At 33.7% G+C, this 15,828-nt stretch overlaps 2 protein-coding genes across 2 annotated transcripts in view; one reads left to right on the top strand and one right to left on the bottom strand.

Moving 5' to 3' along the window:
* LOC123523913 (uncharacterized) overlaps nt 1–15,828 on the bottom strand; it is a 356,017-nt gene that overhangs the window by 309,660 nt on the left and 30,529 nt on the right. The gene's annotated exons all lie outside the window — the stretch shown is intronic.
* On the top strand, nt 980–13,090 carry LOC128555811 (interferon-induced protein 44-like). Its single transcript, XM_053539435.1, has 4 exons — nt 980–1,131; nt 1,319–1,499; nt 7,221–7,330; nt 10,850–13,090. Exons 1-4 carry the CDS (start codon nt 997–999, stop codon nt 11,045–11,047), a joined length of 624 nt encoding a protein of 207 aa, XP_053395410.1. The 5' UTR covers nt 980–996; the 3' UTR covers nt 11,048–13,090.

The raw sequence follows: 15,828 nt of genomic DNA, 5'->3' as shown, positions 1-15,828 counted from the left end.
TATTGCTATGGAATGGTAAATTGAAAGAGCGAGTTAGATTTCAGTGTACAGAACAAACGAAGTAAATTGCGATCGAAATACTATAACAACATGACTGTACCTCGAGGAAAGTACCATTTAACATTATCAAAAATAAAATAGTAGATTTCGCATGCATGCATTTTCCTAAATATTGTCACTATTTACTCTGCAGAAGATAGAATGAGTCAAATAGTTTTGGATGGATTGAGACAGACTCCATGGAGAAAAACATGCAGCTGGGACAATATATTTAAGGTTAGTGCCTAGACAATTATAAGGACTCATCTTAGCTCTTATTTTTGTCGGACTAACTTAATTGCAAACATGAAATATATGTAATGATTCAGGTAAAATGGTTATAGGCAAAAGAAAAAGAAAATAATGTACACTCAAAATCATTTTTTATGATATTAGTTGATACCAATTTGTTTTGTAGACTTTGGCTGAACTTAAAGATGAACTTGAGAACTTTGATCCTTTTTAATGATATGCTGACAGGAGAAGTGCATTTCCTAACGGTCAATATCCTGCTGTTTGGTGGTGTCGGAGCCGGAAAATCCAGCGTGTTTAATACCATCAATTCTGTATTCCGAGGAAAGATATTTAACGTAGCAAGAAGTGGCTGCTCAAAATATAGAGTTACATTCACTTTCTGTGTTAAAATAAAAACTTTGATGAACGTGCATCGTTCCTCAATTTCTGCTGTCAGCATCAGCATTACTACCGCTACTAAGGTTTTGCTGTCAGTAACAATCATTACAACCAAAATTTAAAACGAAGCGCATAATAGGTAGTGAAAAAAAATGGAATCATTTTATTAATTGGTTGATCTGTATATTGTAAATGCGCATGCATGCAAATATGTGGACAATGCAATCATAAAATAAATTTGTTAATTGTAATTACTTAATTGAAACTAAAAGAAATATGAAGAGATATCAATGTTTTATGTCATAGTTCACCAAATACCCAGTGATGTCGGGAAGCAGTACATTACCAATACCACTGAAGTTCCGAATATGTGACATCAGAGGTTTGGAGCAAGAACATCTTATGACAAAGGAAAATATGCGTTACATACTTGAAGGAAATATTGCAGACAGATTCCCGGTTAGATTGTTAGATTATCTAGCTTGCATCGTTCATTTATGTTCTTTTGCACTGTGTATCCTTACTGCAAACAGACTGCTTTCATGCGATGAGTTCGAATTTTTAAAAAATGTAAATATTTTAACACCACGTACATTATCAAGGAAAGAGGCAAAAACGTATACAATACGTTAACGCTTTACTTCAGTTTGATCCCAGTGCAAGTATCTCATCTGACATGCCAGGCTTCGAGAAACACCCAAAACTTGATCAGAAGATTCACTGTGTTGCTCTGGTTCAAGATGCTTCTATCGTTGACGCCATGAAAGATCTAAGTCCAGAAGTCACAAAGAACATTCAGGAAATGCAGACGGTTATGAATAGTTTAGGTAAGTACTCTTTTTAAAAAGTTTTAAAGGATGAAAATAAAAAAAATGAAGCCTGAGCGTGAATAAGGGGTAAATTTTAAACCATGTGCTAGGAGTAAGTTATACATTGAATTAGATAGCTAGAAGGTTATTCTAGTTAAATATATCAAAAGGGCAAGTGCAATGAAAAACAAGAAAAAATTGCAAACTAATGATTTCTGAAAAAAATATTGAACTTTTTGTAAAATTGGTACCATATTTTGATACTAAAACAATTAAAACATAACAGGTCTTATGCGGTTTTAGCTCAATATACTTACAAAAACAATATATAAACAACATTTAAACAGTCTAACAGTCAAAGTAATACAAAAGAATGTGTCAAAATCAAACTTTTTATAGTTTTAAGGGTCAGGTTTTTACACTTGTACCACTTGAAGTTTGATAATCTCAGTTACAGTGTCATTTCTAGTGGTAAATCTTTACATTTACAAAACTTCGGGATGTATGCATGAACTGTGCCAAGTTTCATAACAATATATCAAAATTTGTCAAAGATATAGAAGTTTTCATAAGAGCATATTTGTATATTTTCCGTACACTTGGGACAGAAACACACAGTTTCACTTATTATATTTACAGTGTATGAAAAACAATACCAGTATCTTTCAATTGTATACATACAAAACAAATCATTGAAGAATATAGAGAAAAAATAGTGTTTTGCAGATGTGTGCTCTTGTTAATAACTTACAAAATGAACATATATGCTGATAATAATTATAATTCCATAAGTTATAAGATGGAAATATTTGACAAGGCTTAAACATAAATTAAGAGCTAAGTTAACAACCTTTTCTTTGCATCAAATATCACATTATATATCATGAGCATGTACCATAGCCTTCTATTACAACATATTTTAAGGTAAGCATCACTCTGTACACTTGGGACAATTATAAGCCCTTATTAGATTCATTGTTTTTCAAGTGAAAACATTGACATTGTACATCATATGGATAAAAACATTCTTTTGGTAGTTTTACTAGGTAATTAATAGCATTTTTTTCATATTTTAGTCTCCTATTTACTAAAGTATTGTTTGCTGATGTTTTTTTTAATCTTCATTGAGTTTCTCAGTTGTGCAAATTTTGTGTACATATATGTAAATGACAACAATTTTACTATCTTGGCAGCAGTCTTGTTCACTTTAGATGTTTCTGTGAGAAAATAATTAGAATTATATCTGTATTTTGTATAATATCGTATTTAAGTTATTTTTATGTCCCAAGTGTACAAAAATAGCAATAATTTAAACCTGCAGGATTTTACCCTAAAAATTCATTAGTTTTCAAGAGAATATGCATTCTTTTGAGCTATAATGATAATAGCATATATTAAAGTATATGATCTAGAAATTAAGTTAGTCAATATAAAGGTACACTTATTTAAAAAATTTCTACTGTCAAAATTTGCAAAACTCCATAATGTTTTGCCAGTTTACCATTATAACAACGGAAAGGACATTTCTGTAAGAAAACTGCACCCTATTAAATGCTGCCATGCACCTAGGTGACATGTCATTTATATTTTTGGGCACAGACACCTGTAAAATCAAACATGTCAAAAGTCATGTTCACTTGGGACATCACATTATTTGCAAGAAAAATCTCAAATGGCATAACTATGTCAAATCCTTGTTAGGACTGATTTGTAGGGTCCTCCTCTTAGTAAGAATGTGTAAATAAATGAAAACATTCACATGAACAAGAAAAATATTTATTAATTTTGCTATTTTGTACACTTGGGACATTTTTGTACACATTGTTCAATATTACAAATAATGTGCTGTTCAAAATGTATTAGTCGAAAAAATATTGAAAAAAAAAATAAAAAACATATCACTACTAAACGAAGAAAAAATACTTCATCTAATTAATAATACTTTTCAATGCTGTGAGTAGTAAAGTATCAGTTGGCCATTTTCCGAGCAAAATAAAACTCGACACCTTTTCATTTCTAAGAAGCCTTGAAGAATAATTATTCATTAATATTTTCTAAACTTTTGCTAACCCAATAACCAACACATTACACTTTAGAATAAAGAAAACATTTTCTTAATATATAAGGTGGTTACAAAGTAATTTTAAGTTGAAAACATGATTTCATTTAAATGTCACGCTAAAACCAGTACACTTGGGACATTTATTATTTTTTAATGAAACATCGTAATGCGACGAAACTTGATATAACAATCAACCACTGTAAAACACATTCTCAGAAGTAAACAATGAACCAGTTTCTAATTTCAGTAAACAATAAAATGGAAATCTTTAAAAAGACTTCATTTTTTTTATTTTCACCCTGAAGATTTTCATAAAGAACTACATTCATCCTAGGTAAATGTTCTGTTTTATACCCTATGTCATGCCTGACAATTATACCGCTTAAAATGTGCAACAAATAAGAGCAACCTTCCTTTTAAAAGCGGTTATGTTGGTTAAGTTGTCAAAACGGCTTTACATCACCTCAGAACCACAGATAAGAGTTTGTACACATTCCACTGTATGAAAAATTATTAAATTATAGCAGAGCTACCGGCGCCGCATAGCGGCGCCGACAGCGTCGCATTACGGTTAAACGTGTGAAAAACAAAATTAATAAAACTGTGTAAAGAATAACTGTCGAGTTGAAAATTCGTGGTACGTTTTTGGAATCGGTGTTGTTTGGGTTTCTTCCAGCACACAATGCTCATAGTAATTAGTCAGTAAGACGTCAGTAGACGCTTGTTGTTTACGGTTGACAGAAGCGTTTCGCTTACTGCTTTGAACGTTGAATAAAATGTAAATGAGCGCCTGATAATAAGAATTTAGTGCTAAATACATTTTCTACGAAGAAAAAAAAGATAAAATACAATATTTTCAATGCGAAACGATTTTCGTCACGCTTCCAAAACTAAATTTATTATGTATACTTATATTTGAGTTGATGACGTCATACTTCCACATTAGTGCAGTGGTTAGCGAGTTCGCGTTGAAACCCAAAGGTCGGGAGTTCGATCCTCACCAGATGCGTTCTTTTATTGTCTTTTTTTTATTTCAGTTTATTTTTGTATTTATTTATTTATTAATTATGAGTTTTGAAAGCATTGTAAAAAAAAAAAAAAAGTCATACATGCGAAATTTAACAAGTGTTTTGTTAGTGGTGTTAGGTTCCAATGTACTGTCTGTAGATAAAACTTATTTTTAAAAAAGGTTTTGGGATCAAAATATACATGCATTGAACTGTGAAAAGCACATAAGCTCTTCTCCCCGTTTAGTTCACATATATTTCATCCACAAGCTTAAAAATCACTGACCAGAGTTTATTATTAGGAAAAAAAAAACTATTGCCTATGAATTATCAATAAACATCAAAAAGGCTCCTACTACCATTCCTATTCTATACCAGTAGTGCTAAAAGATAACCCAAAAAAATGTCATAGACTGTTAACTTTGCAGTTCAGTAAATAAAACAGGAGTTTTCGAGCATTTCGGCAAACAGTGATTTTCTCCAGACGATTTTTGCCTTAAAGTTGGACACACTCTTCCTTCTAAAAAGAACTGTAACTTTCTTTAGCTCTGCCTTCTAGGTAGCACCTAATTTCATATTAAAGTTAACGAAACTAGTTCTGCAAGTCACACTATCGACTGATTGCAAGGGATATTAATAGTAGAGCTACCGGCGCCGCGAAGCGGCGCCGACAGCGTCGCATTACGGTTAAACGTGTGAAAAAGAAAATGAATATAACTGTGTATAGAATTACTATCGAGTTGAAAATTTGTGGTACTGTTTTGGAATCGGTGTTGTTCGGGTTTCTTCCAGTACACAATGCTCATAGTAAGTAATCAGTAAGACGTCAGTAGACGCTTCTGTTTACGGTTGACAAAAGCGTTTCGCTCACTGCTTTAAACGTTGAATAAAAATGTAAATGAGCGTCTGATAGTAAGAATTTAGTGCTAAATACATTTTCTACGAAGAAAAAAAGATAAAATACAATATTTTCAATGGGAAACGATTTTCGTCACACTGCCATAACTGAAATTATGTATACTTATATTTGTGATGATGACGTCATACTTCCACATTGGTGCAGTGGTTACCGAGTTCGCGTTGAAAACAAAAGGTTGGAGTTCGATCCTCACCGGATGCCATTTTTTTTAAATTTCTTTTTTATTTCAGTGTTGTTTTTTATGAGTTTTGAAAGCATTGTAAAAAATAAAGTAATTTATGTGAAATTTAACAAGTGTTTTGTTAGTGATGTCAGGTTCCAATGTACTGTCTGTAGATAAAACTTATTTTTTATAAAGGTTTTGGGAACAAAATATACAGGCATTGAACTGTAAAAAGCACATAGACGATATTTGTTTGTCTTGAGTGAATATGGAATATATATATTTGAGTGAATATATATACAGTGAATATGGAATATATCTCACTCAGAGGTGAGAAAACTTCACATATTTTCACGAGCGCTACGCGCTCGTGAAAATGTGTACATCTTCTCACTTCTCAGTGAGATATATTCTATATTCACTCAAAGCAAACAAATTTTCTTTTTATTTTATTCTCAATTACGTTGAGATGTGCATTTTGCAACAAATTTTAATCTCAGCGCGGGAAACAAACGCGCGTAAACAGACATGACGTCAGACGTGTTGTGACGTTATAAAGACGCACACAAAATTAAGTTCCATTTTATTTCATTGTTTGCTGCATAACGTTATGAAATTCTCATTAAGTTAAATAATTTGAATCGAGAAATATACTAAAAAAACAAATCGCGACTACAGTTTTCATCCTGTTTTAAGCAAATATTTAAAAATTCATACACAATGTATGAGGGGGCGGAGCTATATCTCTCACAGTGTGAAAATATAGATTTCATATTTTCACAGTGTGAGTGATGAGATATGAAAATATTTAATTGATAGAATACAATATTTCATTAGATAGCATATTAAAATAAATAATGCTCTTCTCCCCGTTCACATATATTTCATCCACAAGCTTAAAAATCACTGACCAGAGTTTATTACTAGGAAAAAAACTATTGCCTATGAATTATCAATAAACATCAAAAAGGCTCCTACTACCATTCCTATTCTATACCAGTAGTGCTAAAGGATTAACCATAAACATGTCATAGACTGTTAACTTAGCAGTTCAGTAAATAAAACAGAAGTTTTCGAGAATTTCGGCAAACATTTATTTTCTCTGGGTAAAATTCTCATCACTAACTTTTAAAGATGGCTAGTCTTTTGGGTTTTAAATAAGCTTTGTACATGTAAATGATTTTTGTTCCCCCATACCAGACGTCTATCATAGCAGTAATTTTGCCTTAAAGTTGGACACATTTTTCCTTCTAAAAAGAACCGTAACTTTCTTTAGTTCATAGATAGCAATATTTGTTGAGTTTTCGCATGCCAAGATTTTTTCATAATGCATTCTAAGACATTCATTCAGAAATCATGAATTATCATCAATTCTTAAAATTTAAATAGATCTTAAAGAACATAAACTTCTTAAAACGGATCCATAATTTCAGATAAGGGCAGCACTCCTTTAATTTTCAAGGGGCACTGGTGATTTTTCGAGGGAGCTCTGCCTTCTAGGTAGCACCTAAGTTCATATTAAACTTAAAGTAAAGTTACCTTACCTATAATCTATATGCAACATAGCGGTATGTTATGTTATTTTTAGATATACCCCAAGTAGTTATACTGACAAAGATTGACACTATCTGTGAGGCGACGAAACAGGATGCAGCAAATGCCTTCAGAAGCCCCAAAGTGGAGAAATGTGTAGCTAAGGTATCCGCTAGACATTGGTAGATAATAGCACAGGTGTTTGAAGCTCTATCAATGAAATATGTGTGCAGGTTAGATCTCTGAAAGAGATCCAAGTTAACAACTTTGCGCCTCGATTCGACTTTTTAAACGGCGATTTTGAAGGCAAATGACGTTGGATTTTTGTCCATGATACACCATTCCAAAGAGAGAGAGAGAAAAAACAAAACTTTTTAACCTACTTATATGTCTAGGACTCATTTCATGTATAAAATACACATTTTGCATGTAAAGTACATAAAATGTTCTGGTATTCGGCCATTCCGTATCCAACTTCCGGTCAGTCGGAATGTATCGCTTAGCAACAAATTAAGAATCTTTCATCCCAAAATGTCTACGATCAAGGAGAGCAATTGTTCAACTCGTAAAAATTGGATATAGCGTCATTTATACTGCATTAGTTAATTAACCGCATCCTACATCAGAGGTAGTCATAACACAGATGATAATACATGTATGATCGTTTCCCAGCCCTTTTATAATGGGGATAGATGACTTGTAGACTATGAACTCTTATCCAGGCCCGGTCCTACTATTTTGCCAAAGGAATATTGTTTTTTCTCTCAAAATTTAGACCCAGAAATGTACCAGAGGTCACCATTTCATACCTGTATTTCAAAATGTTCCATGGGGAGAGTCCCCTGAACCCCCAATCATGAGGGGAGTATCGTACTCCTCCAATACTTCAAAATTTAGACCTAAAAAATTCTCAGGAGGAGTCCCCCTGACCCGCTCCCTGAACCCCTACCTAACATGGGCAAAGGCACCACCTCCAATACCTTGCACCTCGGCGGTGATGTGATCACCTCTCTTAATTAATTACGTACATTTTCTTTTCTTTTTAACCACTAGTCGCCACTTTACTGACCGCGATACAAGGAACGACATTTTTACATCACCGATCTAAAAAATATGATCTTTTTTTTTCTTCAGTTCATTAAATATTTCATTTTTCTCGTTGACTTCGGAGTCTGGATAATGCGTACAGCCTCTTTAATCGCCAAAAGTATGTCAATCAACATTTCCTGACGAAACAGAATCGTGTCGTTGATTATATCTCGCACTTGTGTAGAAGTCAACAAAATCCGTGGAGACCGATTGAAACTTCTTTTACCCTCCTTTCATTCGCACTCGTGTATTCTGACCGGCACGTGACGCGTATATGAAATCGAGGCAAGCCGAAACGAAAAGATGCTGGAATTGAGGAAGAATTCTTTGCATGAAGATCACTTTTCCCTAAAATTAGTCGAATTTTTCCATGCTCGCAAAAATACTTTAAACAGCCGTACAAAATTGTATGTTAATAAAATTTCATTATCCGATGCCGACGTAAATTATCGTGTTCATTTGATTTGGAAGGTGAACTTACCTTCTATCAGTTTCAAATCATATTTTGCTTCCAGATTAAAGCAAATGATAGATATACCTATCATAAATAAGTGCATTTTTGCAGTTTAAAGTATAAATGACAAAGCCAGCACCGTACGTGTTTTACGTGTTTCTATAACATAATCTGTCAGTAAAATATAAGTAAGTGATATCTGTTTTTTTTCGTACGATCTGGAGGTCAGTGCCTTTAACATAAGTTTACTAAAACATGTACTGCGTGAAATCATTATTCTTAAAACGGATGACTGAATTCCCATTTAATCATGTCCAAAGAAATGACAAGTCTTCCGAAGCCATATGTGCTACATCAAAGAAGTATAAATACATATATTTTTATAGCTCTTTGATGAAAGACATTGTGTCTGAAATCATTCGCCCTCCACCTCTGATTCAAGTTCGGAAGTTGGCAAAGGGTTTGTACTGGTACAGAATACAGGAACACTGGTTAGGTTAACTGTCCGCCGTTACATAACTGAAATACTGTTGGAAGTTGACAGTTACTTGCAGAGAACAGGTTTGTACTGGTACAGAATACAGGAACACTGGTTAGGTTAACTGCCCGCCGTTACGTAACAGAAATACTGTTGAAAAACGGCTTTGAACTCAAAAGAAACAAACAAACAAACTTAAATGTCGGAAGCGGTAAACGTACATGTTTTAGGAAACGTGCTTATAATAAATCTGGTGAGTGGGGTATACACATTTTTCTATTTTCAAAGCGGAATGAAGCATTTCAGTGACTCTTTGATGTTTTTGAAATATAGAAAGGGAAAACGATAAATGCTTCCGTCATTGGTTATAACAATATACCTCTCGATGTTTTGATTTTCGTATATTTGATAATTATAGGTGGTAGGGTTAGTGGAAAATTCATAATTATGGGTAGTGGGGTTGGAGGAAAATTAAAAATCATGAGTAGTGGGGTTGGAGGAAAATAATACAAAATATGAGTGGTGTTTTTTTTTCTTCAAAAATTGCCTTCCGACACCCCCTCCCCACTGCCCCGCTTCCGGCACCCCCCTCTCCCCTGCCCCACCTCCCCCCATACAATTAATTCTGGAACTGCCCTAACTATTGGTTGGCGCATAGGGTTATTGAAACCAACCAATAACATTCAATGTTAATTAATCTATATTGTTTGGAGAAACGTTTTCAATAGACGTATATGTTGATAAGAGTTACAAATAGACCGACAAAGTATGACATGTATAAATTAGCGATCATACATTAAGTATTGTAAATATATTTTAATATAACAGCAATGAATACTGTAAAATTGAAAATGATACATAGATCTACTAAAATGCTAGGTTTCCGACGTCGCTCATCTCGATAAAATAAGCACACAGCAGAACCTCTTCATCCCAAGGCTGTTATGACGTCACGAACATTACGTCACAGTTCCTTGAAACCGTTGGGGATTTCCAAAGTAAATAAAAGTTTTATTGACAGTATTCAGCTTGGATGGTTTACAAATTGGCGTTTTATAATTCTTTAATCACCATTTTGTTTGATACGAATTATTATCGGTGAATTTAGGTTTTTCTCAGAAGTGATTTACCTCTAATTTTAAAACCGGAAGCTGGAGAAGGTATGGCGGAATACCAGTACGGCGATTTTGATAGTGTAAGATAACGAATGAAATGAACGACCTTGGTATGTTACTTTCTAGATGTGCTCAGCGTCCCTAAGAGGAATGATTATTTGACTATTTGAAAAGGTGTTTTCATTTGTAGTTGACATGTGGTTCGATTTATCTGTCGATAAAAATCGCAAAAAGGCAAAATTTACTTGCCAACCTGTACTATTTCATAGTATATTAGTTGAGTGGGATATGGTAATGCATATATTTATTGATAGAGCTTCAAGCGCGTGTGATAACAGATTGTTGTTTTCAAAAGCTAGGTATGCATAACATTATATAAAGTCTTAAGTTTACAAACATCTTAATTGTCATACATCTTGTTTACTTACTGCCTGCAATACTTAACAACAACGTCATATTTGTTGTATTCTTAGTTCCCTTAAACAGCTGGACGCATTTACACTAAAACAAATGTAAATAATAACATGAGTTACCGACCTCTTTACCAGGTGTCAGAGGTTCTTGGACTCCCACGAAATATGGTATTTCCAATGAAGAACTACGAAAATGAATACCACCTTGATCCTAGCGTCGACGTTATAGCTCTTCTTACTCTAAAAGGCATACTGAACAACTGTGACGCCCATCTCTTCAGCCACTATGATGAAATTGTAGAGCATTACACAGTGGTAAAGAGACGGAAGTAGTGAATGATACATAGAAAACAAGCACATGAAGTCTGTTTGCAGCCATTTGCCGGGTTCGAGAAGTTGTTCTCTAAACGGAAGATCATATACTTAGTGTTGGTATATTTTCTGGTCGTCTGAAAGCATTGGTTACACTCATTTTTACTTTATAGAATTCCATTTAAGCCGTTGCTAGGGGGATAAGATATCTTGCACATTCCATAACCTCCAGATTTAATCAAACCGAAGTCAGCTATTATGTTGCTTGGTTGCGTTCTGTGTTTCAAAGGGCCATATTTCATTTATATGTAGTAACATGTATTGAATAAGACTTTTATTAGTGGTATATCTTATCATTGTTCTGTTTATTTGTCTTCTAAAAGGGAGAAAAGAGATGAAAATTACCACACACTGAGATACTACTACATTAATCTCTTTTGATGCGCATAATAATATACATAAGAAATGCGTAATATGATAAATAAGAGACGTCTGTTCACAGCGCTTTCGAATATTCAAAGGATTGATGAACGTATAGGGTCAGAATATTGCCAGATATTTTCCGATAAAAGAAGAAAAATAGATTAGACAAAAATGTACCTGTATTTTGCGGATTTGGATAAGGCTGTGTTAAGTCTGGATAAGTCTGGATAAAACTGTGGTTGAGTCTGGATAAGTATCTCTGTGCTTTCGAGAAATCTACCCTTACCTAATATCTTTTGCACTATATGGCAATGTGTGACCATGATTGTAACCAAGTGTTCTTAGTTTCAAAGCCATATATCTGACAGTTAAGACAAAATATAGAATGGTATGCGAAACCTAATTTCTATGTCAAAAAGGGCCATAACTGAGCTAAAGTCCTTGTCCTAGTTATGTTCTATGTAGACTATGATTGTATACAAGTTGTCAAAGTGTCAAAGTCATATGACAAACAGGTAAGGTAAAATATGGACCGGTATGAAATTTTAAGTGATTTCCAAAAAGGGCCATAGTTCAACCAAAACAGAAAGAGTAATGTACTGTTGTCTGCAGATCGAAATCATGATGATAGGCAAATGTTCATAGTTTCAAGGCCTCATGTCAAATAGTTTTAACAAAACGTGGACTTGTACGAAAACTGAACCGATTTCTAAGTCCAAAAAGGTCCATAATTCCGCCAAGATAGTTTATAGAGTTATGTAGTCTTGCCTACAGACGGAAATCATGATGATAAAAAGGTGTTCAAGGTTCAAAGCCATATGTCAAATAGTTTTAACAAACGTGGACTTGTATGAAAACTGTACCAATTTCCAAGTCCAAAAAGAGCCATAATTCAGCCAAAGTAGATATCAGAGGTTTTTTTCTTGCCTACAGATAGAGATTGTTATAATAAACAAGTGGTAAAAGTTTTAAAGCCATATGTCAAACAGTTTACACAAAATATGAACTGATACCAAAAATTAAACCAAGATTTGTCATTTAAAAGAGGCCATAATTCAGTCAAAATCCTTGATGGAGTTATGTACTCTCGCTTAAAACTGGAAAAAGGTGATGGTACACAAGCGTTGAAAGTTTCAAAGCTTTATTTTAAAAGTTTTTGTCAAAATGTGTACTGGTACGAAACACTTAACCAATGACGCCGATAGCGACGAGGACGCCGTATTGATTAGGATATCTCTACTTTTTCTTCGAAAAGTAGAGCTAAAAAGCAGTAGTCATCCTAAATTGTCATGTTTCTTTTGCGTTATACAGGTGAAAGAGTCCTTTATACAGGTACACATATAACATTTTTCTCTATGTTTTTGTATTCACGTGCATTGTTAACCAGTAATATGAGTGTTTACTTGAATCTAGAGTTTGGTTTCTAGAGATTGACCTTTATTATAGTATGGTTTCTAGAGATTGATCTAAAGTATAAAACTTTCTATATGTTTACATTTGTGCATATCTTGTGTGTGTGTGAAATACACGATGTCATTCATTAGAGCATAATGTTTTAGACATTTTAACAAAGTTTCCCTAGAATTCTCTTCAACTAATTAACAATATCATTGATATACAACATAATCATATATTATTGTAAAGAACAGGATCTTTTTATGATTTTCAAAAGACTTTAATTAGTTTGTTCTGAATTTAGCTTAGAAAAGTTTGATGTACATGTAATGTTTTCCATTGTAAATTTTAGTCATTTTTTCAATCCGTATTTTTCTTAGATAAATGTTGACTATAAATGTGAATGAACATTATAAAACAATATTACCACGAAACGTAAAAATAATTTCTAATATATATTTATTTGAAACTGGGCTTTGCCTGATTTTTATAATGGGAAAAATACCTCTTCACCCATGGAATCGATTTTTTTGAAAATCCAAAAAGATCCTACTACCACTATTGGAGACCTTTAGAATGTTATATAGTTTCTAGCTGAGTCTTTCAGAATAACGGCGCTATTCACAAAAATACTTGTTCAGTAGTGTTTGCATTTGCAGTACTTCATCGAAATTCTTTATGATCAAAGTAAAATAAATACAGTTAGAAATATCGTATCTGTTGGACCAATACACCTGGATTATTTGTGATTATAGCTAAAATAGTTATGTTTTGGGGGAGCTGGGGCTGGAATTTGTTCGAAGTTTAAAGTCACATCGAAATAGTCATATACCGACCTATTTATGTTGATATGATCAAAGTTTTCCGTTAGTACCAGGATTGGTATAGTTGGACAGAAACTGCTGATTTTATTATGAATATTCAGCAGGTCAAGTTATATCAAAATTCCAATAAGTTCTGTGTCTTTAACTTAAGAGGGACTTGTGAATGTTCAAGACTCATATTAAATTTAGTCTATGATGTCATAAAATAAAACTTATTAATTTTGATAATATAAAAAGTACAGATTTCTATTTATCACTTTTTGATAATTCTAAACGCATTTTATGATATAAAATTATAATATATGATATCATTATAGATATTACAAAAGGTATCCTTAAAATGAATGGGTATTATCTCAGTGTTGTTATATTTTCTTGTCCTTCGGAATCATTGATTTCAACTCATTTAGATTTGAAGATTGAATACTGCTTAAGCCGGTGCTAGAGGGCGTGGGCAGTGTTTCATTTTCCATTGCTGAACATGAAAAAACTCAATCAAACCGAGTCTGCAATTTTCACTGTTTGCCTTGTTCTCGATGCTTCTGAGGGATCTACATTTCAGATTATGTTATATTTTTAGTCTCGGAAGTCGCTCGTGGAGCATTTCATGATCCGTTTCCACGATTTACAATTTAATATGAGCATTTCCGAGGAAAGGACCGCAATAACCCCGTAAGATTTGGATCGGCAGCGTCCAATTTCATATAAGTTATTCCATCAAGATGATAAATATATTCTTCAAGTCGATTCGGATAAGTTCTAAAAATTGTTTTCACTTATTAACACTTGTATGTTGTCTTGTTTGTTGCTAGCGTTTCTTTCCTCTTTCTCCTCACTCCCCTATCGCCCCCATCCTTTCCACTTGCGATTGCTCTCCCTTGTCATCCGCTCCCCCTTTACTATGAGTAAGTTATCGTACTCACCTTAATTTTGGCTGCCAGAATCCTAAGGTGGTGCCCGTTTAATGTTTTACTGCTTATATGTGTGCGTTTGTGTGCTTGTGCGTCTGTGTGTCTTTGACGGTGCCCTACAGTGTTGTTATATCTTACTTGTCTGTTTACCTATGTAAGTTACTTGTGTGTAGGTGTGTGTGTATGTCTTTTGTACATGAATGCCTGCGCTACTACGGTTTTGGTACGTGGCATTCCCTTTGGTACGTGGCATTCCCTGTTTGGTCTTTTTTTTTTTTTTTTACGTTGTAGTGTAACTGTGATTAAGGAACGTAGCATTCCTTATGTATATACATCCTTGTCTTACTTTCCCCTTCAAACCCCTCCCCCATCCCATTTCTACCCCTTAGCCCCCACACCCACTCTATCTATATTTTGCAAAAAATTAAAATGAAATTAACTCTTTATGACGCGTTTAACTTTGAATAATTTTTAAATATGACTTCATTACCAAATAGCCCAAACTGCTAAGAATGAAGTAGACTTCCAACATTCAGTTTCTATGTTTCTATACAAGTCATACGTAAAATATTCACGAAGTGCTCAATCTAAAAGTGGAATATCTTGTAGCCCGGCACTTCGGCTCTTTTTATTTGTCATCTTTACTACTGTAATATATTTTATTATTTGTTGTAAAAACCAATAGCAAATGAATACGTCTAATACATTTCTCCTAATGCTCCCGCTCTCCGAGCAACTTAAAAGAAATAGAGAGCCATCTAACTGTAAAGAGAACAAAAGAGAACAATAGCTTCAATCCGTTAACAATAGATTATAGGGGCAGGCCCCACTATAAAAGAAAATAATAAAAGAAATGTCCTTTCCTTCATTTCGGTGGCAAGTAGATGGAAGATGTAATACAGTCCTCATATTGAGCAACGAACATTGTGGTTTCTTTCTTTGAATTAATTCTGATAACAATTTAAAGATAGGTATATCAATATCATAAATAAAAGGTATTTAAGAGTACAAATTATCTTTCTATTATTCAACCCTTGCGATAAACTGAGTAAATTATAAATGACTCACATAATATGACCAAAGGCAATGACAAATGGCAATAGAAAGGCGGGGTATTATGGTGTTAAGCTTGGTTGGCCGGTCGTGCGGAGAGTAAAAAATTCTTAATCAGTAGCTAGGAAAACGCTTTTGATTGAACAGTCTTGTTGTGTAAGAGCTTATTATGTCATTAGGTCAAACACAGAGGTCA

Source organism: Mercenaria mercenaria, chromosome 3 (genome assembly GCF_021730395.1).
Source record: "Mercenaria mercenaria strain notata chromosome 3, MADL_Memer_1, whole genome shotgun sequence".
Lineage (NCBI taxonomy): Eukaryota > Metazoa > Mollusca > Bivalvia > Venerida > Veneridae > Mercenaria > Mercenaria mercenaria.
The sequence above is the reverse complement of the archived record's forward strand: the minus strand, read 5'-3'. Positions and strand labels throughout refer to the sequence as shown.

Excerpts from the sequence above, each read along its gene's own strand:
- LOC128555811 (XM_053539435.1), top strand. The coding sequence starts at position 997 with ATGTCGGGAAGCAGTACATTACCAATACCACTGAAGTTCCGAATATGT. Across the intron at positions 1,132-1,318 it reads ATATTGCAGACAGATTCCCG|TTTGATCCCAGTGCAAGTAT; the intron begins GTTAGATTGTTA and ends GCTTTACTTCAG. Across the intron at positions 1,500-7,220 it reads GACGGTTATGAATAGTTTAG|ATATACCCCAAGTAGTTATA; the intron begins GTAAGTACTCTT and ends TGTTATTTTTAG.